Here is a 26,135-nt window from a genome sequence, read left to right as displayed (position 1 = left end):
GCTGCGTGTGGAAAAGAAATTGCACAAGATGAGACCCAGACCATGGATTAAAAATACATTTACAGTTAACCAAATGAGAATTTATTTTCAATATGGCATGACAGTTACAGCTTAAAATCTGTTAAGAGTAAATAATAAGTAAATTATAATATATTTATGTTATATCATAATCTGCGCGACACCGGCGTTGACTTTCTTTGATGACGTTTGGAGGGCGTTTCAAATGAGCGATTATTGTCAGCGAAGTCCACTTCAACGGATATACCGTGCTCAGGGAGTAGGGAGCAGTGAACACTGAGTAGGGACCCTATCGAATGGAACGCAGCTCAAAAGTATTGGGACACCCCTCAAAATCATCGAATTCAGGTGTTCCAATCACTTCCATGGCCACAGGTGTATAAAACCAAGCACTTAGGCATGCAGACTGCTTCTACAAACATTTGTGAAAGAATGGGTTGCTCTTAGGAGCTCCGTGAATTCAAGTGTGGTACCGTGATAGGCTGCCACCTGTGCAATAAGTCCATTCTTGAAATTTTCTCACTACTAAATATTCCACGGTCAACTGTTAGCGGTATTAACAATTGGGAACAACAGCAACTCAGCCACGAAAAGTGATAGGCCATGTAAAACCACAGAGCGGGGTCAGCGCATGCTGAGGCGCACAGTACGCAGAAGTCGCCAACTTTCTGCAGTCAATAGCTAGAGACCTCCAAACTTCGTGTGGCCTTCAGATTAGCTCAAGAACAGTGTGTAGAGAGCTTCATGGAATGGGTTTCCATGGCCGAGCAGCTGCATCCAAGCTTTACATCAGCTAGTGCAACGCAAAGGGTCGGATGCAGTGGTGTAAAGCATGCCGTCACTGGACTCTAGAGCAGTGGAGACGTGTTCTCTGGAGTGACCAATCACGCTTCTCTGTCTGGCGAGTCTGGGTTTGGCAGTTGCCAGGAGAACGGCACTTGCCTGACTGCATTGTGCCAAGTGTAAAGTTTGGTGGAGGGGGGATTATGGTGTGGGGTTGTTTTTCAGGGGTTGGGCTTGACCCCTTAGGTCCAGTGAAAGGAACTCTTAATGCTTCAGCATACCAAGACATTTTAGACAATTTCATGCTTCCAACTTTGTGGGAACAGTTTGAAGATGGCCCCTTCCTGTTCCAACATGACTGTGCACCAGTGCACAAATCAAGGTCTATAAAGACATGGATGAGCAAGTTTGGTGTGGAGGAACTTGACTGGCCTGCACAGAGTCCTGACCCTAACCCGATAGAACACCTTTGGGATGAATTAGAGCGGAAACCGCGAGCCAGGCCTCGCCAACATCAGTGCCTGACCTCACAAATGCGCTTCTAGAAGAATGGTAAAAAATTCCCATAAACACACTCCTAAACTCCTAAAGAGTTGAGGCTGTTATAGCTACAAAGGGTGGGCCAACTCCACATTAAACCCAACAGATTAAGAATGGTATGTCATTAAAGTTCATGTGCATGTACAGGCAGACGTCCCAAAACTTTTGGCAAAATAGTGTACATAATAAATCTTTCTCTTTTTTTTAGGTACAAGTTCCAAACCTAACAGAAGTTGTTAATTAGTAATGGGGGTTGTACATGTAGGTCACACCATATAATGCTGCACTTATACTGTGTGCTGTGCCTGAATGAGCTTTGGGTTGTGATGTTTTGTAATTAGTTAACCTGTATACTTTTTATATTTTATACCTGCTATCAAAGAGAGTATAAAATAAACAGCACCTAAGGCAAGTTTTATGTTTTGTAAAAACTTTTAATGGTGTTTCAAACTGTCCTGTTATAAGTGTTCAAATATTATGTGAATTGAAGTCTCTTTGCTCTACATTTAGTTTTCTTGATGAAAGATATGATTGTTGAATAGGGTCAAAGTACATGACGCAAAAGAGTTAAGGATATTCTGTTCACGATTAAATGATCATGATATATCTCAGAGACTCAACATGCCTATGAGTCCAAATTTTACCGCTCACTGAACTGTAGATGCACACTTTGATGCCAATGCTAAGTTATGCAGAAGAACGGGACTAGCTAAAATGTCAATTTGTTGCAGTCTGTCATGTGACAGGAGAGTAATGCACTTTATTAGAGCGGGATGACCTTCATGAAAGAGGCAGACCCACCCACACTCATACACTGAGGTTAAAAACCACACTGAACATCTTTAGACGGAGTGGAGAAGTTAACTGGTAACAACAGGATACCGGATTGCTGAATGAATGTCGTTTCTATGACTTACCTGTTCGTAAAGCAAACTAATGTCTGTGCCAGATGAAGAGCATGTTCAGTTGGCTCATTGTCTCAGCAGTAGTGTGAGTACTGAATTTGTTTAATGCTCCTCCAGTGAGATAGCACATTAATCAGTCTTTTGTCCTGAGTTACAGGTATCTGATGTTTGCTTAAGTTGAAATGTGTTGACTGAATTTTTTTTAACATGTCGCTTTTTTATATCATGTTGGATATTACATTTATGCAAATCTGGTTGTCTTTAAATATACTGACAAGTTCAAGTTAATTTGAACTTTTATCATTAAGTCTTTGGTTGTGGGAAAAAAAAAAAAAAAAATCTAAAAAGGACCACCTGGATCCAGTAAACAGAATTAACAAGAATTAACAATTCATAATTGAATTTAGAATGTTTACAGTTTTTTTTTGTTTTTTTTACTTTTTACAATTAATAAGCCACGTTAATACAGCAATTCACATTTTATTGTTAATTGCTGTAATGCCTGTTTATAATCGTTTTATTGCTGTGTTGCACTTGTACTTTGTATTGCATGCAACAGGCTGTATGCTTAAAGTTTGATGTGTATATATATATATATATATATATATATATAAGACTGTCATTTAAAAGTTTGGAATTAGTACGATTTTTTATTGAAGGAAATTAAATTATTATTTTAATTTTTTATTAGCAAGAATGTATTAAAATGTAGTGACAGTAAAAAAATATACTGTTACAAAAAAATTGTATTTCAAATACATGCTGTTCTTTTGAACTTTGTTCACAGTGTATTACGGCTTGCACAAAGATATTATGCAGCACACCTTTTTTCAACATTGATAAATGTTTCATAAGCAACAAATCAGCATATTAGAATGATTTCTGATGGATCATGTGACACTGAAGACTGGAGTAATGATGCTGAAAATTCAGCTTTGCCATCACAGGAATACATTACGTTTTAAAATACCGTATTACTGTTTTTACTGTACTTTTTTAATATAAATGCAGCCTTGGTGAACATAAAAGACTTCTTTCAAAAACATTAAAAATATCTTATTGACCCCCAAATTTTGAACAGGTGAATATATAGTCTTTTAAAATATTAATTCCCATGGGTTCTGCAATGGTTCCTCTGTCAGGGATGTCATATCATGCTGTCACATTATGTTGTCACATCAATTGCTAATACTGGAGGATTTCTTTTTATTTCTCTCTTCTGATTCTCTCTGAAGGTAATCTGATGTCTTGGCAAGAAGAGAAGACATCAAACCCAACTGTAGTGGAGTCACACACAATACAATAACGAAGAGTCACACAGTTATCTGACATCAGATATTTCTGTAACTACCCATTTGCCCTCTGACAGACGTTCACTATGCCTCTGTACATCCATGTCTTGGCGTGTGCTTTCGGTCTGGGCTCCTGGGTGTCCATTAATGGCTTGTGGGTGGAACTTCCTCTGATAGTCAATGTTCTGCCAGAGGGCTGGGACTTGCCATCGTACCTCACAGTCATCATTCAGCTTGCCAACTTCGGGCCTTTGCTGGTGACCCTGGCGCACAAATTCTGTCCTGGAAGACTACGTGAAAATCTAGTAATCTATGCTGTTTTGTCAATTGGTGTTGTAGCCTGTGTCCTACTGGCTGTGTTTTGGAAGAACACCACCATGCTGCTCGGGGAACTGCGCAGCACGGCATTTTTCATCCTTACGTTTTTTCTCGCTCTAGTCGATTGCACTTCATCTGTCACCTTCCTGCCATTCATGATGCAACTTCCAGCCAAATATATCACCACATACTTTATTGGAGAAGGTCTGAGCGGTCTGGTTCCAGGCCTGGTGGCACTGGCGCAAGGGGTTGGGATGTCAAAATGTGTCAATGTGTCACATGTGTTGGATAACATCACAGACTCTGAACCTCCAAACTTCACTGTGGAGACGCAGTACCTCCCTCCCAATTTCTCCACTGAGATCTTCTTCTCTTTCCTAGCTGTAATGACAGCAATAAGCCTGGGTGCTTTCATCATATTAAACCGTCTGCCTCGCACCTTTGAACTGTCCACTGAAAATCTTGTTCCGGACTCAGATGCCGTGGCAACAGTCTGCAGCGGTTTCGAGGGCCCTGTGGACCCCAATCCAAAGACAAACAGTGAAGAGGAAGAGGAAAAGAAGCAGATCAAAGTCCTGTTTCCTAAACCACTGCACTCCGGCTATCAGTTGGCTTTCATCTATTTTATGGTGGTGTGGGTGAATGGTGCGACGAACGGACTGCTGCCCTCAGTGCAGACTTTCTCCTGTATGCCTTATGGAAATATGGCCTATCACCTGTCAGCCGCTCTGTCGGCGGTAGCCAATCCAGTGGCGTGCATTATTGCCATGTTTTTCCCCAAACGGTATATATCTCTACTTTTAATTACAATCTAGTCATATTTATTTATTTATTACCATTTTATTACGGTTTTGCATATATTTTGTGTTCTATTAAAGGATTAGTTCACTTTAAAATAAAAATGACCCCATGATTTACTCACCCTCAAGCCATCCTAGGTGTATGACTTTCAGACAAATACAATCAGAGTTATATTAAAGGGTTAGTTCACCCAAAAATTAAAATAATGTCATTTATCACTCACCCTCATTCCGTTCCATACCCGTAAGACCTTCGTTAGTCTTCGGAACACAAATTAAGATATTTTTGTTGAGCAATGACATTTTCTCTCTCAAGATCCATAAAGGTACTAAAAACATATTTAAATCAGTTCATGTGAGTACAGTGGTTTAATATTAATATTATAAAGCGACGAGAATATTTTGGGTGCGCCAAAAAAACAAAACAAATTAACGACTTATTTAGTGATGGCCGATTTCAAAACACTGCTTCAAGAAGATTCGGAGCACAAATGAATCAGTGTATCGAATCATGATTCAGATCGCGTGTCAAACTGCCAACGGCTGAAATCACGTGACTTTGGCGCTCCGAATAGCAGATTCGATACACTGATTCATAACGCTCTGAAGCTTCCTGAAGTAGTGTTTTGAAATCAGCCACCACTATACAAGTTTTTTTTGTTTTGTTTTTTGGCGCACCAAAAATATTCTCGTCGCTTTATAATATTAATATTTAACCACTGTACTCACATGAACCGATTTAAATATGTCTTTAGTACATTAATGGATCTTGAGAGAGGAAATGTCATTGCTCCCTATGCAGGCCTCACAAAGCCATCGGATTTCAACTAAAATATCTTAATTTGTGTTCTGAAGATTAACGAAGGTCTTACGGATGTGGAACGGCATGAGGGTAATTAATGACAGAATTTTCATTTTTGGGTGAGCTAACCCTTTAATAATCACCCTGATGCTCTGGGGGGATAATAAAAGCCTTCTGAAGCGAAGTGATGCATTTGTATGAAAAAAAATATCCATATTTAACACATTATAAAATAAAATAACTACCGCCAGACCGCCTTCCATATTCAACTTAAGAAAAAATGTATGTAGCGTAAGCGTTTTGAACTGCTGTTTTGAAGGCATTACACTTTCTTTGTCTGTCGATGCAAGTTATTTTACTTTATAACATGTTAAATATGGATATATTTCTTACACAGATGCATCGCTTTGCTTCAGAAGGCACATACTCCGTGTGGAGTACGTTTATGTTAAATGCACTTTTTGGAGTTTCAAATAGGTGGCTTCCGTACACTGCCATTATAAAGCTTTGGAGCATCAGGGTGATTATTAATATAACTCATATACACCTAGAATGGCTTGAGGGTGAGTAAACCATGGGGTAATTTTTATTTTAAAATGAACTCATCCTTTAAGTTGATAAATTGTTTTAAAGATATATTCCAGGTTAAATCAAAAGCATTTGAGGCCTACTGTTGATTACCACAAAACAACAGTCCCTAAGTGTGTAAAATGAATGAAAAACATGGAATAATACACTTAAGAATCAAAAAGTGTTCGATCACTTTAAAAAAAAAAAAAGCATAAACATAACTTTAAAAAATATTAAAACATAAAAAAAATCTTCTTTTAAAATTCTATCATTTTTTTCAATGAAAAATTAAATAATTTTATAAAAATCAAATATTTTTATATACTTTATTTTATATATACATATTATTTTAAATTATATAGGCTTTTAAAATGTGTTTTTATTGTCAACCGAGGGAGGAGTCTACCTAATTTTCCGTATTTAACCCACAATTTATTTCAAAGCAAATTTTAAGAAAGGTTCATAATAGCAGTTTGAGTAACAGTGGGTATATTATTCTCTTAGTTCATTAGTGTTTCTGGGCATCCTGTGTTTGCTGGGGTCTGCATTTGGAGGCTACAATATGGCCATGGCTGCCATGAGTCCCTGCCCATTGCTCCAAGATACACCTCTAGGGGACGCTATTATAGTAAGTTTCCTTTTAATGTATTCAGCCCATTTCTAGAATATTCTGTCTGAATGTTTAGCTATAAATGAATCTATTGTAAATGTTAAAAGATCAATGTAATTGGTTCAGCAAAACAGTTTTGTTCCTCAAGCTACAAATAAAACAAATGTGAAACAGTCATGGCTAATACAGGATAAATGAAGGAAAAAAATCAAAACCTCTCAAAAAAGTAACATTCTGAATACTAATGAAACCTAGTGAACATCACCAATGGTTAGAGCTTGGGTTAATGCTTAAATGTCCAGAATAGAAAAATCCAGACTCATGTGACCTATTTTCAAAGTCAAGAATTTGCGTCACTAGTTGTGCAATTCCGGCTTATTAAATGTTGGCTGAGGTCAGATATACCAGTGCTTTAACACCTCAGCATAATTACCCTGATAACTGACCACTCCAGATCTACTGTCACAGTCACAGACATGACAGGCTCTCTATATTAATGACCTTATATTAAACTGACAAGCATCTGACGACCTATATGTCACTCTTTTTTGTGTGTTCCAATTTGTTTCAGGTTTTGTCATGGATTTTCTTTACTGGTCTGCTGTCCTATGTGAAGGTGATGGTGGGTGTGATTCTGAGGGACCGGAGTCACAGCGCCCTCGTGTGGTGTGGAGCAGCAGTGCAGGCAGGATCTTTGTTGGGCTCCATCATTATGTTTCCCTTGGTTAACATCTATCGCCTCTTTCAGTCGGGGGACATTTGCAACACCAAATGCCCATTATAATAAGAGTTTAATAAGACTAACAGGGGAATTAACTACTTCTACAACTCACTTTCACATCATAGCTAATGATGGTGACATAATGAACTAACATTTGGCACTTCCTTGCTCTTCTGTTTTGTTTTCACATTAATTTAACATTTGTACATTTTTTTTATATTATTGTGGATTATTATTTATGATGTTGTGAGTTTTTGATGTCTGGAAACATCCACAAGTGTTTCTGAATCATTTGAGGATTACTGGTGTTTGTCGTTTCACAAAATCTGATGATTGTGTTATTAAAAAATTTTGTATTATAAATGCTGTCTCAAGCTGGTATTAATTGAATGTTTTGGGTTAAATTAATGTTTTTAAACAAGTTAATAAGTGCATTGTTGTAGACACAACTTGAGGAATAAGTCAAAGAGAGGGAAAGTCGAAATAATGTACAACATTATAAACATTTAATCATGTTGTGACACGTATGTCATCGCTAGATGGCGCTCATTTGCTGGATATTTTGCTGATGCTACTGCTCTTTTGCAAGGTTTCAGAGTAAACTTTTGATTGATAGTAGCCCAAAAAATTTTAATTAATTTTAAGTTAATAATAAAAAAAAATAATAATCAAGCTAAATACTAGTGATGTTACATTCGATACCGAAGTTTGATTCCCCAAAAACGTGCTCTATGACCTCCGAAGCTTCGTTCATCTGAGAACCACATGACTGCTTTAGTGTCTGGTTCATAATGAGCAAGTTTTCCTAACTCTGAAGCATTGTTCTTTTTTGTTTGTTTGTTTTTACAATAAATACCATAATTTATGTATGAAGCCCAATTAATGATGAAATAACAATTGAAGCCAGGACTGAAGCATAACAGACAGATCACTTATCAGTTTTACTTATGCATTTGTTTCATTAATTTGAATTATTTTAGTGCTAATGCAGACACAAATTAATCACTACAACAGTGGCTTTCATATATATATATATATATATATATATATATATATATGTATATATATATATATATATATATATATATATATATATATATATATATATATATATATATATATATATATGTATATAATAGAATAGAATAAAATAAAAACATTTAATAAAATGTAAAAAATAAAATAAAATAAAAAATAATGGGACACAGCAGTTTGGTAGGTGTTACTCATTTTGACCACCAGATGGCCATAATGTAAACAGCGTTGAAAAGCTTTGAGTAATGAACCTTTTTAAGATAAAGTTGAGAGAAAAGCCTCAGGTTTTTGCAAAGCTTTGTTTATCCTTCACTACCAAATACTTGTGATTTAGTGGAAACTTTTATTGAGTTTATCCCGAGCAACTTGCAGAGATGTCTCACTGTAATAACCTGGGATTCAATGTCTTGCTCAAGGGCACAAATTGTGATCTCAATAAATCCTCAGTTCTTGAGTTGCACATTTTGGAATCAATCTGGCAACTTCTGAGCTAGCAGTCTAGATTCTGAAATCAGTAGACTTCAACCACCCACCACCATCAATTTCTGAGTCAACTGACTGCCATTTTTTATTTATGCCAATAAGTGTGCCTTACCATTTGTGCCAACCTAAAACTACTTTTGCCAGTGACAACATTTGATTTAACATCCCCCACAGAGAAAAAAAGACAAAATCCAACAATGCAAATCAGCCCAAGAGCACACATGTACTCTGAGAAATCAACCAAAGCCTGACCTTTGGCTGTGGTAGGTTATACAGTTAAATCTCCTGCTATGCCAGAGTCCGGACAGGTGATCAAACTGACAGAAATGGTTAACTGATGAGGAGAGACAAAAAATGAGCAGTATAATAACACTTGTCCTGAGGGATTCAAAAGACAGACAAAGAGAGACATGGAGAGCAAAGGACAGAGTGGTGTCAGCTGCTGACCCTGATTCTTGGGCACTCAGGAATGCTTGACTGATCCTAACGGGGTGTAAAAAGCCTAAATTACCCCCTACGCAAAGCCTGGGGGTCAGAGGTCAGGAGATCATGCAGATGCCACCTCCTCACTGTAGTCAGCATCTTGATCTCCACAAAGAAACATCTGAGGATCATATGGGTCTGTTTGTAGGACTGTTTAAATATTGACAATACAAAACATTCATATAATACAGACTATAATCTATAAATACTTAAATTTCAACTTTAACATTAATAATACAAAATCTGGATTGTTTTTCATCCAGTTCCTGCAGTGAAAAAAAACTGATTCACATTGTTCAAACACTCACTGACTCACTTTACGAGCTGAAGACGGTCATAAACCACTTTTCTGTGCTGGTTTATCCACTTAAGGCCCAATTGTTCAGCTGTGAAAAATGGGGTAGAAATAGCCGAGTGCCAGGATAATTAGTTCAATTTCTTGGATCTATGTCTTTCTGTCTCTCTCGCTGTCCCTTTGTGCTTCTATGGTATTGACATGCAAAGTGTTTGCTGAGGAGAGTGTATGATTCTCTGGCTGAGTGTCAGATGGTCTTTCACTCTCCCAGCTGGTCCAAGAGCGTGTAGCCACCTGGTTTCCTTCTTTTCGGTCACGTGAGACCTGCAGAGGGTTGAGGGCTCTTTAAAAATCACTGCTGCGAGTTCCATCTGCTCTGGACCAAACTTCAACAACATCAACATGCCCTTAAGTCTCCTATCCGATCAGCCGAGACTCGGCTTGCCGAAACATGCTGCGTCTGAACAGAAAACTGACACGCTGATGTTCTCCAGCTCAGTGAATGAGAGAACATGGGATGGAAGGAGGGGAAGACAATGACAAGGCTTTCTTCATCACTCTACATAAGGACACACTGACCTTGATGAGTTTTGTTATTTTGAATTAGAAGTAATTCATTGTAGTGTAAAGTTGGAGGAAATAGTAAATAGTGGTAGTTAGAATTTGCTTCACACTCTAAAAAAATCTGTGAAAAAACTAAAATTTACACCGTAAAATACAGTTTTCTATTGAAACAGTAATATACCGTAAAACAATGCATTCTGGGTAATATTATTTGTTGGTTTCGAGAAAGTAACCTATGCTGCGTCCGAAATAGCGTACTGTTGAGTAGGTACTACATTTGAATTTTGAAAAAGTATGTTCTACGAATGCGTGCAGTATGAATGAAATCCGGACGTACAACATCCGCCATGTTGTTAATGTCACATGACCTACCAGTGTCAGTTATATCCCTTAAACTCCATTCACAAATCCTCTCCCATGGCCTCATGGGATAGTAAAGTGTCCATCGTATGCGCACTTCAGAATCTCGCCGGAAGCAGTAAGTCATCCAGGTGCTTTTTGCGTACTGTTTTTCGAATACTATCAATTCGGACATACTACTCTGTTCTCATACTGTTTTTCGCATACTATATAGTAGTAAATATTAAATTTCTGACGCAGCGCTGTGGTTTACTTTCTCGAAAACGACAAATATTACTCAGAATGCATTGTTTTTACAGTATATTACAATGTATTCTGTATATTACCAAAATAATGTCAGGTTAATAATCAGTAAGAGTTCAACCCATTAGTTGAGAAACACTCATTTTCAGTTCCTGTCAGAAGTTAATGCAATTATGTAAAACTATACTTTCCCTGGCATTCAAAACATTTGAGTTAAAATGTTACAAAATCCATCATTATGAAACACTGGAATTGTAGCATTATGCCTTCTTAGTTCTTCTTAGTGCTTCTGCATCTTCCTCTGCAGCCGAATCAGTTGTTTGGTCTTCTGCGCTCAGCTGTTTAAGCATCATAGCGTGACCATTGATGACATTTAAATAAACTGCGCTCTATGTCATTCACACTGTCTGGCAGATGTAAATGTTTCCTCCCTTTTATCGTACCGGAGAGGTTCAGCGAGGGTCAGCTAAGACCCTTGGGAACCTTTAGTTGCTGAGGGTGTGTGTTGGGACATATGGGCACCATTTAGGATGTGAAACACTGTGAGGAAGTGAGAGGCTGTTAGTCTGTTGTAGTGACTTCATTATTGCTCACTTATGGTTGAATGTATCTGGGGTCTGCTGCGGTCAGTAAATTTTTGAGGTCAATAAATCTTTGTTTGACGTACATTGTTTGAGGATATCCTCAACAGACTTTTCTGGGGGGGTTTCAAGATTATTCATTGTAAAAAAGAGAGAGGAGATTTAATAAGATGCAAGAGATAAATAATACTGTCTGCAGTTTTGTCAATTCACTGTTTATATTCCTCATCCGTAGCCTCATGTCTCAATGGAGGATTAGATCTAAGAAATTCCCCTCCAGGATACCTGAATGCTAATTAAAACTGTGTTAGTGGGTGTGGATGACCTTGACGACAGGCACATCTGGAGAATAGCGTATGAACTGAGCATGGCACATAAATGCAACAGAACTTCAGTCACTCTAGCTGTACTTAGCCATCATCTCTCATGTAAATGCACTATGAGGCCATTCTAGAGGTAAAACAACACATTTCTCAACAACAGATGGCTAGATCTGGGTGATACAGACACAAATCTTGATGTTTTTCACTCTTTTGACCATATTCAACATATATTGTGATGCTTATGTACTTAAGATGGCTTAAAAGGCAGTTTAACATAATCCATTCCTGTTCTGCAGCAGCTTTTGAGCTCTGTACATTTTTTAAATAACCAGTAGTTTCATCTAACACAATACATTGTGAAGAGAGACAAACCAACATCTCAGAAATGATCAAATCCATTGCTCATCTGTGCTGTTGTTGTCATACAAAAAATGATGTCACTTCCTGGGGGATGATGTCATTATGGAACTGGCTTTAGTTAGATAAAGGGATTTAAAAAAAAGAGTAACAGAACACATGAAAATGAGGACACAGGAAAATCCTATAAAATGATTAAAGGGTTACTTCACCCAAAAAATACAATTTCTGTCATTAATTACTCACCCTCATGTAGTTCCAAACCCGTAAAACCTTCATTCATCTTCGGAACACAAATTAAGATATTTTGATGAAATCCGAGAGGTTTTTTATTTCCCATAGAAAGCAATGAAATTACTATTTTCAAGTTCCAGAGAAGTACTAAAGACATTGTTAAAATAGTCAACGTGACTACAGTGGTTCAAACTTAATATTATGAAGCGACAAGAATACTTTTTCGTTGCTTGCTATGAGAGAGAAAAAAAACTCTCGGATTTGTCTGAAGATGAACGAAGGTCTTACAGGTGTAGAACGACATGAGGGTGAGTAATTAATGACAGAAATTTCATTTTTAGGTGAACTAACACTTTAATTAACACTTTAAAATGTGGCAAAAATGTCAACATTTACTCAAAATGAAGGAAGAGAAAAAAATCACTTAAAAATTTACAAAATAGCCCATATGTTAAAGGGATAGTTCACCCAAACATTAAAATTTGATGTTTATCTGCTTACCCCCAGCGCATCCAAGATGTAGGTGACTTTGTTTCTTCAGTAGAACACAAATGATGATTTTTAACTCCAACCGCTGCCATCTGTCAGTCAAATAATGCTAGTGAATGGGAACTTCTACTATAAGAGTAAATAAAACTTGGTCTGATTGCGCTCTGACAATGGCAGTGATGTCTCGCGCATATACTTCAATGAGAGCGAGACATCACTGTCGTTGTCAGACCTCACTAAACGAGTGCTGAACGCAGTTGGACATAGTGGTGTTTTAGAGGTAAAAAATGATATAAATACTGTTCGGTTTCTCGCACAAACCGATCGTTTCGTGTCTTAGGACATCAATGTGTCGTCACGAGCCGCAGGGTTTAATTTGGATATGTAAGTTTTTTCGACTCTTATTGATAGAGTTTCCATTCACTAGCATTATTTGACTGACAGACGGCAGCGGTTGTAGTTAAAAATCATCATTTGTGTTCTACTGAAGAAACAAAGTCACCTACATCTTGGATGCGCTGGGGGTAAGCAGATAAACATCAATTTTTAATTTTTGGGTGAACTATCCCTTTAACTTAAAGGCACAATATGTAATTTTTGCTGCTAGAGGTCGCTTATACAATACAAAGGTGATAATGCCGTGAATGAGCGTGGAATCATGCGAGTTGTTGCCTTCAACTCCACAGCAATGAAAAGCAATCCTATGGACTTGGGCAGAAATCATGTTCATGGATGAGCTAATGAATTAGAGTTTTATTAAAGTTTTGTGGTATGAAGCAGGGCTTATGCTGCAGTCAGCCACTTCCACTCTTTTCTTTGCATATGTGGTGTAACTCAGGGCTGTTTTACATTACATTAAAACATTCATACTAAATATGTTTGAGTGTGTATAACATTACTTTGTGCGTTCACTCGGTGGCTGGTATAAGAGACTTGTTGCACTTTGTAGTAATCTAGATTGATATATTAATAAAAACTGGATGACTTGTGTTGCTATATGACATGCAATTTAAAGTCTCTCTGTAGTCAATAATTTTATCCCTTAAAACTCCTCTTTGATCACCAAAATGACATTTTTACTGTAAAAAAATAGCCTTAAAATAGCTTGAATGTAACTCTACACCCTTGCCTCATTTAATATACACTGATGAATATGCTAATTAGCCCCACCTCCCCTCACTGGCACAAGCTCAGACAAGATCCACTTGGTCAATTTACTGAGGTAAACGCTGCACAATGGTATCGCTTTTTACAATGTCGGACACAACGGTAATTAATATGATTAGCCTTTTGTTTGACTATGTTATCAAACAGCTAATAATGTGTTGCTAATGTTTGCACATGGTTTGTCTTAAAGCATATTAAAAACACCACATAGACATATAAAGAACATTAAAAACTCGATTTTCACCACAGGGTGACTTTAAAAATATATTGCATGACAGAAAAAGCTCTCTCTGATTATGCTGTGTTAGCCACTTTACAAAATAGTGTTGTCTCTGAGGCATGGTGAAAACATTCAAACAATAAGACTAACCTTATTGAGCTATATAACAATGATTAGTTTTCTGTCGATAAATCTAAACAGTTGCTCACCTGTCTAATAAAACACATAATATATTAAAGCATCTTTGGTGTTTCCATGGTCTCTACGAAAGTAAAACTGGAAATTGAGGGTAATGCGGATATGATGTCATTGACAGGAGACGCAGTGACACAGGACGTTGCACTGGTTAAAATTGCTGATTTCTCTGGATTTAAACATTGTTGGAAACATTTGGGATTATGTAAGTACACAAGTCAATAAAATATATAACATTGTTCTAGTGGTTTTTGGATATTTTAAAGGTGCTAAAGAGGATGTTTTGTTTTATACATTTTTGCAATATTACTTGAAACTGTCTTTACTAACTGATAAAAGACTATTTATTAGGTGCACTGAAAGGAATAATATTAATATACATCATCTGTGCACGAGGTAGGGCCTTAAAAACATCAGCCAATCGTTTACGCGATCATCCCGTAAACGATTGGCCCTCTGGCTTGTCAATCACTGCCGTGACGTTCCTTGTGAGAGACGAGCGCGGCTGCGCGCTCCAGTAACTTTCCACACTCCACAGGCGCCGCATGCAATGTTTTTGTCAGGAGACAGGAGTAACAACTGCAGATTATGAGTTACCTGCGGTGAGTCCGACATAATGAATCCACTAACACGACACAGCGAATGCCGGTGGTAAACACTCGTGTTCCAATACTCGTGCACGAGTTTTGGGAGGCGTTCCCTCGAAATTCTTACGCATGCACTCATTTCAAAAACTCAGTAACAGTCTTTGGTTTCTCAGTCGACGAAAAGATCCTCTTTAGCACCTTTAATATAAAAAACTTACATACTGTGCCTTTAATTTTGAACACAGAGAAATGTTTTTTGAGCACCAGATCAGCATATTAGAATTTCTGAAGGATCATGTGACACCATTGGATGCTGAAAATTTAGCTTTGCCATCACAGGAATACATTACTAAATATATTTTTTTTAATTGTAATAATGTTCTTTTAAATTGTAATGAATGCAGCCTTGTGAGCATGAGATTTCTTTCAAAAATCACACTTCTGAATGGTAGTGTGTGATGGGGTATGAAAATGTAGTGTGAAACAGTATATGACTGAACCAACTTCAACTTTAACACAGTTTTTGCTGCTGAATTTTATATGTGAAACTCATCCAATGACATAGAACCTTAGTGGCTACATACAAAGTGCACTGACATTAATTGCAATACTGACATTATTCATATTTTTAATTTAAATCATGAGGATGATAGTGTATCTGAACAGGTAATGGAGGGCAAGTCAACATCACAACACACACACACACACACACACTTGGCCTTGTTATCTCTCTGTTGTCCCTGTGAAGGAAACCATTATTATGCACTGTGATGTTAAAACAGCTAACACAATTTTTCCGGGACAAAAAAAAAATTCCAAATACAGAACTATGAATGAATGGAGAATACTTTACTACCATAGTATTCCTACTATGGTAGTCAATGGGGGGCGAGATCTGTTTGGTTACAAACATTCTTCCAAATATCTTCCTTTGTGTTCAGCAGAACAAAGAAATTTATACAGGTTCTGTCTTCCTACATCTTTTTCTCCAACTCTTTATCTCTCTCATTCCACTCCATCTCTTCCTCCATTTTTCCTCTCCTTCCATCTCATCCTACTGATTTATGATTTTTACCCATGTCTGGAAAGGACACTAGCAGCTTTCACATAATGAAAGGATGGAGAGAGTGTCCATTTGGACCAGATCCAGTCGAACACTATGAGCTCATCACCATGGTAACCTTCAGAGAGATCCTCACCTTTCCCAAGTCACTTCTGCTGTCATTGAGTTTTATGATGTTCATCTTGCTGTCTTTGCTTTCTAAATCTGCACTTTCGCAGCACAAGGTAATTTGCAGGAAATCAACAAGCTGCCTTGTGAGCCCTGACCTCTAAACCATAACAAGTGCCTGTACACTACACTGGAGAGGAAAAGTTTACTTCACTTCATTAAAGGTAAAGGGTGTTATTTCTGTGCCCCTAAAACAACCATTTCAAACAGGTGTCCAGTATTGAATCCAGAAGAATCAATTTAAACAATTGGAATTTAAAATTTCATAGGGCCCTAAAAATTTAATTTTGTTAAACTTTTAATAGTTTTTTTTATTATTATTATTTCAGTTTTATTATTTTAATTAATTAGACAGGTTTTTGAGTACTAAAATTTAATTTAACCATTAAAACGGATTCCAGAAAAAAAAAAAAAAAACACTGACAAACAAAAAAATTAAAATGGTAAAACAGAATTTGGAAAAAAATTTAACGGAATTTAGGAAAAAATTAAATGGATTTAATAGGGCCCTTTGTACTCGATTTAAGCCACACTTAACAAATGGTTGCTTTAGATAACAAAAATGCTCACAAATAAATAATAAATGAATATACAGTGGCATTAAAAAAGTATGTGAACCCCTTGCAGAATCTGTGAAAATGAGAATTATTTTAATAAAATAAGAGGGATAATAAAAAATTAATGTTATTTTTTGTTTAGTACTGTCCTGAGTAAGATATTTTACATAAAAGATGTTTGCATTTAGTTCACAAGACAAAACAATAGCTGAATTTATTAAAATAACCCCATTCATAAGTATGTGAACCACTGATTCTTAATACTGTGTGTGGTTACCTGATGATCCATGACTGTTTTTTTTTGTTTTGTGATGGTTGTTCACGAGTCCCTTGTTTGTCCTGAGCAGTTAAACTGAGCTCTGTTCTTCAGAAAAATCCTCCAGGTCCTGCAGATTCATCAGCTTTCAAGCATTTTTGCATATTTGAACCCTTTCCAGCAGTGGCTGTATGATTTTGAGATTCATCTTTTCACACTGAGGACAATTGAGAGACTCAAATACAACTATTAAAAAAGGTTCAAACATTCACTGATGCTCCAGAAGGAAACACGATGCATTAAGAGTCGGGGTGTGAAAACTTTTGAACAGGATGAAGATGTCACAGTTTTTCTTATTTTGTTTTAATATCATTGTTTTTCATTTAGTACTGCCCTTCGGAACCAACAGAAGATACTTGCATGTTTCCCGGCAGAAAAATTAAGTACAATTTACCTTGATATTTGGATTCAAAAGTTTTCACCCCTCGGCTCTTAATGCATCGTGTTTCCTTCTGGAACATCAGTGAATGTTTGAACCTTTTTTAATAGTTGTGTTTGAGTCCCTCAATTGTCCTCAGTGTGAAAAGATGAATCTCAAAATCATACAGCCACTGCTGGAAAGGGTTCAAATATGCAAAAATGCTTGAAAGCTGATGAATCTGCAGGAGCTGGAGGATTTTTCTGAAGAACAGAGCTCAGTTTAACTGCTCAGGACAAACAAGAGACTCATGAACAACCATCACAAAACAAGAAGATCGTAGATCATCAGGTAACCACACACAGTATTGAGAATCAGTGGTTCACATACTTATGAATGGGGCTATTTTAATAAATTCAGCTATTGTTTTGTCTTGTGAACTAAATGCAAACATCTTTTATGTAAAATATCTTACTCAGGACAGTACTAAACAAAAAATAACATGCATTTTTTATTATCCTTCTTATTTTATTAAAATAATTCTCATTTTCACAGATTCTGCAAGGGGTTCACATACTTTTTCATGCCACTGTATATGAGTGCTGGGTAGATTACTTACAAATTGTAGTCGATTACTGAATACAAATTACATGATAAAAATGTAGTTAGTAATGTAATCGATTACATTACACATTTTAGGTAATATAGTCAGAATACTTTAACCTAACTTGTTTATAACATTGATTTGAATAGTACAATCTTGTACTATATTGATATAAAAATACAAAGTGAAAGAAAAATGATTCTATATATCTCAACAACACGAAGTGCATTAAACGTAACATTATGTCAGGGCTTCTGAGGGTTCATAAATCTATGAAAAGCTAATAATTTATGCTGTTCTGCCTCTTAATTTTCCATGTAATTATATAGTCACCTGACTAGTGGCTGATCTGTGTGTGCAATTCCATAAAATGTTTAAGAAGGAAGAATCAATGCATTCCAAATAATTTACTGCCATTTTGTGAATATTAAGTAATCATGTAATCAATAAAAAGTAACTGTATTATGATTATGAGTATTCCAAAATAATACAATCTAACTACAAGTATTTAATTGTTGGAATCTGATTATGTAATCCAGATTACATGTAATCAGTTACTACACTGGACACAAAGCATTACAAACGGTCATACTGCGGAACCTACTACATCTCTATGATCTGAACTCTATACATATAATTTTATATTATGGATTTTAAGTTTATAAATAAAATAAATATTGAACTGAATATTTAATTGAATTTTACATTTGATTGATCACTAATGAATCATATTTAATGATGATCTATGCATACAAACTTGCACACAAAAGTAATCGATAAAAAATGTTTGATAAAATCTTACTTTTATAGTCAGTTTCACCCAATTTCAATACTAGGTGTATAAAGCATTTAACCTTATGAACAACAATCATCTGCTAACATAGTTTAGTCCATTCATTAGCTCATCCGTATCATGTATTAAGCAAAAGTAGGAAAACCACAGAATCCATCTAAACTACAAAACACTGGAACACTGCTGCATCCACACAAGCAACCTTTACTTTCCTTGCATATGAATATTTTTTGACTTTCCATATTTTGTAAGGTCAATAAAGAACAGAAGAGAATGCATACAGTACATTTCAGGACACCGACAATAGAGAGAATTTCACATTCAGGCCAACATTTGCCTCCCGGCTCGATCTCTTCATCTCTCTCTCACTGAACTGCTGCTATTTATTCTACCTCACTGCTTCTATATTTTCTCATGCCATAACACCCAAACTCCTCACCTGGAGCTGAAGGCTGACAGCACATCACGCTCCCCCATGGGCCTGTGCCCACCATGAGTCTAAACTTTGCAGTTGGTCATGTTTCCGCTGCGCTGACTGCAGCTTTCACATGTTGCACAAGTCCAGTGGAGTTGTGCAACACAGTCAGATCTGACAACAGCTGTCGTGCTCCGCAAGGTCACCCTGAGCCCAAAAATCCGATATTTCAGCTTATGCGCTGGAAAACAATCCGAGTTGAGCAGAAAGACGAACCTTTGAATAAACATGATTAAAGATGCTAAATATTTTTACTCTGAGTGCTGGAAGGCAATCATGCTCATACATATTTATAAAGCTACATTTCCATTTTCATTTCAGAGAAAGAAACAGAGTGACCTTAACTAGATAAGGAGGAAAACTGAGCAGAATACACTAAACTTGTACTGAGAATGTGTGTGTGAAAGAGACTGACTGTGTCTGTCTGATGTGGTAATGATGTCATTACAGCATCATTACAGTGCTTTCAATGGCCAAATTATTTAACATAAATGTAATTCAAATAATTCTGAAAATCTTCCATTTACTGAAATAATTTAATGAAAATGTACTGAATAAAATATTCAGTATTATATAAATATTGGGGGTGTGACGAGACGGGTATCTCACGAGACGAGACGAGACGAGACGAGACGAGACTCGAGATTGAGTTCACGAGACGAGACGAGACGAGACAAGATTTTTACACACTATTTTTAAGAAATCCTCAATGGCGAAATACATGACTAGAAAAAATATTCTGCAGGTGTATTTGAAATGTTTTAACTAATCATCTTATAATGAATGTCATTCAGTTCTACTTTCTGAGTATGAATTATCATATGCAGTAAAAGACAACAATACTCAAGTACTGTAAAAGGTTTTGACACAAACTCAACTGACTGACTTCTCTTCTGCATGATTTCAGTCTCTTTAGGCCTTACTGTAGATGATTTATGAGCTTCTACAGCTTTTGACTACCTAACTGAACTCGTTTCCACAAACTGATCATAGAAATAAAAACAGTATAAATAAAAATGGTGACACTTTACAATAAGGTCTCATTTATTAACATTAATATATTAACCAACATCAACTTAAAATGAGCAATATATTTGCTACAGTATTTATTAATCTTTGTTTATCTTAGTTAATAAAAATAGTCATTCATTGTTAGTTCATGATAGTTCACAGTGCATTAACTAATGTTAGCAAATGAAACCTTATTGTTTGTGCTTAATAAGATTAAGAGAAAACTGTTATTCATTTTTATGGTAACACTTTACAAGTTGAAACCATAATCGCACTCTCTCAATATTCAAAGTGCAAATAAGACCAACTTTTTCTTTGATACAGAGCTAAGAGATGGTTACAACTACACTGCCCAGCCTAAAATAGCTTTCATATTGAGAGATATTTGCATGCATCAGGGAGCCGCTTTCAAAATGCAGGGTATTGAAATCGCGTTTGAATGCGCGCGCACGTTTACTTTCACTTTCAGCGATCGTGCGTACTCTTTAAATATGGAGCGCCGGCGACCATTATCCAACTTAATTAAATGTTTTGTGACACGAGATCTCGTCACACCCCTAATAAATATATATGTATGTATGTATGTATGTATGTATATATAGGGTTTTTTAATCTTTATATCATATTTTTATCAATCTTAAAGTGTTAGTTCACCCAAAAATGTAATTTCTGTCATTTAGTATTCACCCTTATGTCGTTCCAATCCCGCAAGACCTTCGATCATCTTCGAAACACACACACACACACACACACACACACACACACACACACACACACACACACACACACACACACAAAAAAACTCTTGGATTTGTTCAAAAATATCTTAATTTATCTCCCATAGAAAGCAACAAAATTGCCACATTCAAGGTCCAGAGAAGTAGTGAAGACATCGTTAAAAAAGTCAATGTGAATACAGTGATTTAACGTTAATGTTATGAAGTAATGGTAATAAGAAGTAAATACAAAAAGTATTCTCGTTGCTTCATAACATTAAGGTTAAACCACTGTAGTCACATTGACTAGTTTAACAATGTCTTTACTACTTCTCTGGATCTTGAATGTGGTCATTTATTTGCTTTCATATGGGAGATAAAAAAACAACAACTCAGATTTCATCAAAAATATCTTAATTTGTGTTCTGAAGATGAACGAAGAAGGTCTTATGGGTTTGTAACAACATGAGGGTGAGTACATAATGACAGAAATTTCATTTTGGGTGAGCTAACTCTTTAATATTTATACCACTGGTTGCATTTTATTGTGATATAGCTATTCATGCTGAATAAGGTTACGGGCCAGCTGATCTTAAGCGATTGGTCTACTTTCCAGACTGCTGCTTTAATGTAACTGGCTAAAGCCTAAATGTCTCCCTATACAAAGAAATCACACATATGAAAACATATACAAAGGTTGACCTTAATGTTTCAACAGAGGCAGAGAGAGAGAAAGAGAGAGAGAGGCTGAGAGATATAAAAAGAGGTTTTGAAACTGTCTGGGGCAGAAATGAGGCATTGACCTTTCTCTCTCCAGTCTAGAAAGCTTTTGAATACTTTTTTAAAGACAAATTTAAAATAATGGCTCAATACGGGCTGTTATTCTTCTTCTGTTTATGAATTTAAACAGAAATATGGACTCTAACATGCTCCCGGGTGTTGCAGTAATTAATCCCATGCCTGGCCAAATCAGTGATGTTTCCAGGGTCATAATCAGGTTCATTTGAGCCTCCACACATGTTCCAGTGCCTCAGTCACACATGTCAGCATTTGGTGAAGAGAATTCATAAAAGCACCTGTTATAACCCATAAAAAGACTAAGGAACATTCATAAATTTACGGCAGCTAATGGACATGGTTAGTATTTACTGCAGTGAGGGACACAGAGCTTCAGGTCCGACAGGAAGTGTCCTTCAAAGACAATATAATTTGTCTTTCTTCCTCTTTCACGAGTGCTCAAAAGCCAAATTAATGTTCAAGATTATTTACAGCCACAACAACAGTACAGCAGGCAGCTGAGGTTTTTTACATTGCCATCATATGCGGCCATCACCTTAGCTCTGGATTAAATTGTTTTAACTCTCTCTCACACACACAGAAGCACCAAGCGTTCAACATCAGGCAATATGTGTGGTGTTTCTCATCCCTTAAACCCCCGTCTCCCTCTCTTTCCTCCTCCCTTACTACCCTTTGTTAGGTTCCAGCAGATGGATTTGGAAACAAAGAGACCCCCCCTCCCTTACCACCCTACCCCCATCACACACTCAAACACAACACACACTCATCACATATTCTGCAGGATGCTTCAATTCAGACGATTTACTAGATAACAGCACCACTCTCGTCTGCACTCTTACACCATCTTTCACGCTCTCTCTCTTCTCACTATTTAGCTCTTTAAGCGTGAGTGTGTGTGTGTGTGTGTGTGTGTGTGTGTGCCTGTGCGTGTGTTTTGGGTAGCAGGTGTATAGATCTCTGGGTTCAGTGGGTCAGTCTCCAATAAAATCAAGAAGATTGAAGTCAATTTGCTCATTGACAAGCTGCAAATCAACACCAGAACAAAACTGAGAGGATCAGAACCAGCCCACCAGGGCTCTAGTCTGATCTCAATGTTTGCCATCTTATCTGGAACTCAATGCAGAAATAAAAACACACAGTTGTCTCTTGTTTTCTGTTATTGATTACATAATTGAAGTGTATATATATATATATAATTTGAAGCGAAATAGTCAAAATCTGGCTACCCCAAACAGTCAATCTCAACAGAACTTGAGGGTTAATTTGCCTTTTATGAGCTGAGATGCACTGACATTTTATTTTCTCAGAAGTCATAAAATATTTTTAAGACAAAGAGGTAAATAACCTTCCAGACCCTGAGGGAGTTCTAGGATGGGGACAATCATTCTGGACAGTGATGTGGGTCTGTAATAATGGACAGATGCTCTCTTTGCTGGCTGGAGTAGAGGAAAGGAATCTCCAGACCCACCACTGACAGACTCCAGGTTATATTTGAGAACCAGACACTTAATCGCCTGCTTTTGATTTTTCAAAGTTACATAGAAGAAGTTAAAAAAATCATGTGCTGCTTTTTAAAAAAACAATCCTTTATGTGCCAAAGTTGACAGTAACTGACAAACCAAACATTGTGTAAGTGTACAGCTATGAAAGCAGAAGGAAATGTGATGAAATGGAGCGGCGAGTGTGTGCGAAGTGCTAGAGTGTCGTCTAAACGGGTTGTTCAGGGTTTAGGATTTGAATAGATCGTATTTAACTAAGAGGCCCATTAGACGTGCCATCAAGAGCTTCTGCCTGGTGCTTCTGCGATACATAAAGGCACCTGCGTCCAACACCCCATCATTTAACTCCCTCCCACCCGACTCCAGAATCCTGTTAAAATATTGAGCAAGTACTTAAGTGTAATTTGGCTGAGTGCAGGCATTGCTGAAGGGTCCTTCATTCTCTGAAGACGTTTTGAGGAGACGGAACTAACGCCATCAATTATGTATGCTTTTATTCGACATCTCGGACCAAACACGAAAAAGAGTCGATTCAGCTGCATTTGTTTATCAGGATTTCTAAAAAAATTTAAAAGAGAGTTGTTAGCTTACTTTGTGAATGACATTTTATATCCATTATAAAATTCACTGACATTACAAGTACAAGAAATAATAGCTAAGAGGTTTTTTCTTGCATTTTTAAATAATATTTGTATATATTTATATAATTTACATATCATTTTACCGTTACAGTTAATAATAAACTTATATATTTGACCAAAGAAAATATATTTGGCTCCTGTCATGTAGGGAATATATATTTTTTATTATTTTTTCTGTATCCCATCTGTTGAAACTCCTCAATTATCCTTTAGAAATTATTTGGAATTTAAAATTTAAAAAAAACTTAAACTTAATTAAAAAACTTAATAAATAGAAAGTATAGAAAGTAAATTATTTTCATTTCTATGAAACCTGTTGCTTTGCACTGAAACCCAAGAGTTGTCAGTTTCAACCAGTCAGAGTCAGATGATGGACATTTGATGCTGTGCAAGAACTCAGGCTTTAAGTGCTCTACAAATGAGAAAAATGAAAATCAATATTACATTCCTTTGTTGACCAGATGCAGCCTAAGAGCAGAAACTCTCTAAACTGTGTTAGTACTGACAGAGAATAAAGAAGGAGAGATAGAGGGCAAGGTAGAGAAAAAAAAGAGCAACAGAGGTAAAAAGAGGGAACTTGAATCTTGAGAGAGAAAGAAGGAGGGTAATTATGTGGAAATGAGCATTCTCCCAGCATGCTTCTCTCCCTCAGCGATGCAGACAGGAGCCATTTGTCATCTGGCCCAAAATGGCATCTCTGGAGCCTGTTTTAGAGACTGAGGGATTGAGGGACTCGCTCTTTCTCTAATATCCTGACAGTCCTGGACTTATATACTCTTTCTCTTTATCTTTGTATCTCTCTTCCCCAGAGAAGCTCTACTATCCACACGACTGAGTGCAACAGAGAGGATGTGATGTGATTAGAGGGAAGAGCTTCCACAGGTGTCATTTCTTCTTCACACAAAGACAAATTATTTCTGTTATCCCTTCCAGTTAAAATAATTCACACTCCTCCAACACTTAGAATATTTGACTTTAATCTTTATAACTGTAACAGCAAGCTTACTACATATTGTTTTTCAGCAATTAGTCAGGGGAGTTGCTAATTTTATTGACAAATAAAAATATGAGCCTCTTGCATTACATTTTTACATTCAAAATTTCTTTTGAAAATGTTCAATGTTTTGAAGGCTGAATGATTGACACTAGGACACTCACAGCCTCATTTTCATTCATGTCAAATTAAATTTGGTGTCTAATCTGACTAAGGTCTATAGCAAGCTAAAGAATTAGCTCACTTCAGAATGAAAATTTCCTGATAATTTACTCACCCCCATGTCATCCAAGATGTTCATGTCTTTCTTTCTTTAGTCAAAAAGAAATGAAAGTTTTTGAGGAAAACATTCCAGGATTTTTCTCCATATAGTGGACTTCAGTGGGGTTCACCAAGTTGAAGTTTCAATGCAGTTTCAAAGCACTCTACATGATCCCAGACGAGGAATAAGGATCTTATCTAGCAAAACGATTGGTCATTTTCTAAAAAAAAAATAAAAATTGATATACTTTTTAACCACAAATGCTCGTCTTGCACTAGCTCTGCGATTCACCACACATGACGTAATCACGTTGGAAAGGTCATGCACGACGTATGCTGAAGTACCGCAGTAGGGCGAAAAACCCCATCTCATTTTCTCGCAATTTGAACCTTCCACCCGGTGAACCCCACTGAAGTCCACTATATGGAGAAAAATCCTGGAATGTTTTCCTCAAAAACCTTAATTTCCTTTCGACTGAAGAAAGAAAGATGTGAGTGAGTAAATTATCAGGAAATTTTCATTCAGAAGTGAACTAATCCTTTAATATGACAATAGTAAAGAGTGAACTGTCTCTGGTTAAATATTTAGTCAATAATGAGATGATAAAGATTGAGAGGTTACAATATAGATGTGATAACACAGCAGAGAAAGCAGCAGAAGCAAAATCAGCCATGTTAGCGGAAGTATCATAGTTTTGGGTCTATATATTACCCTACGCTTTATGTTTTATGTTTAAGATGATGAAAGACCAAAGAAAGAGCTTTCAGAGTCCTGATCTCTTACTGCTCAACAGGAAAAATGATTGCAACGATATGAGCATTAAAAAACCCTAGAAAATCCAATCCTGTTTATCATTGGGAAACATTCAAAGGAACCGTGCTGTTTTATGAATTACAAAGTCACAA

At 36.7% G+C, this 26,135-nt stretch overlaps 1 protein-coding gene and 1 long non-coding RNA gene across 3 annotated transcripts in view; one reads left to right on the top strand and one right to left on the bottom strand.

Annotated features, from left to right (window-relative positions):
* Positions 1-26,135, bottom strand: part of LOC125279731 — a 75,184-nt gene that overhangs the window by 32,358 nt on the left and 16,691 nt on the right. The gene's annotated exons all lie outside the window — the stretch shown is intronic.
* Positions 1,890-7,722, top strand: slc52a3 (solute carrier family 52 member 3). Its single transcript, XM_048209707.1, has 4 exons — positions 1,890-2,331; positions 3,482-4,640; positions 6,533-6,656; positions 7,210-7,722. The coding sequence occupies exons 2-4, from the start codon at positions 3,625-3,627 to the stop codon at positions 7,420-7,422; spliced, it is 1,353 nt and encodes a 450-aa protein (XP_048065664.1). The 5' UTR covers positions 1,890-2,331; positions 3,482-3,624; the 3' UTR covers positions 7,423-7,722.

This window comes from Megalobrama amblycephala, linkage group LG12, assembly GCF_018812025.1.
Source record: "Megalobrama amblycephala isolate DHTTF-2021 linkage group LG12, ASM1881202v1, whole genome shotgun sequence".
In the NCBI taxonomy this organism is placed as follows: domain Eukaryota; kingdom Metazoa; phylum Chordata; class Actinopteri; order Cypriniformes; family Xenocyprididae; genus Megalobrama; species Megalobrama amblycephala.
Note: the sequence above shows the minus strand (reverse complement) of the source record. Positions and strands in the feature narration are given on the sequence as shown.

Coding starts and splice junctions, on each gene's coding strand:
- slc52a3 (XM_048209707.1), top strand. CDS start 3,625: ATGCCTCTGTACATCCATGTCTTGGCGTGTGCTTTCGGTCTGGGCTCC. Junction 4,641..6,532: donor GCCATGTTTTTCCCCAAACG/GTATATATCTCT, acceptor TTATTCTCTTAG/TTCATTAGTGTTTCTGGGCA. Junction 6,657..7,209: donor CTCTAGGGGACGCTATTATA/GTAAGTTTCCTT, acceptor AATTTGTTTCAG/GTTTTGTCATGGATTTTCTT.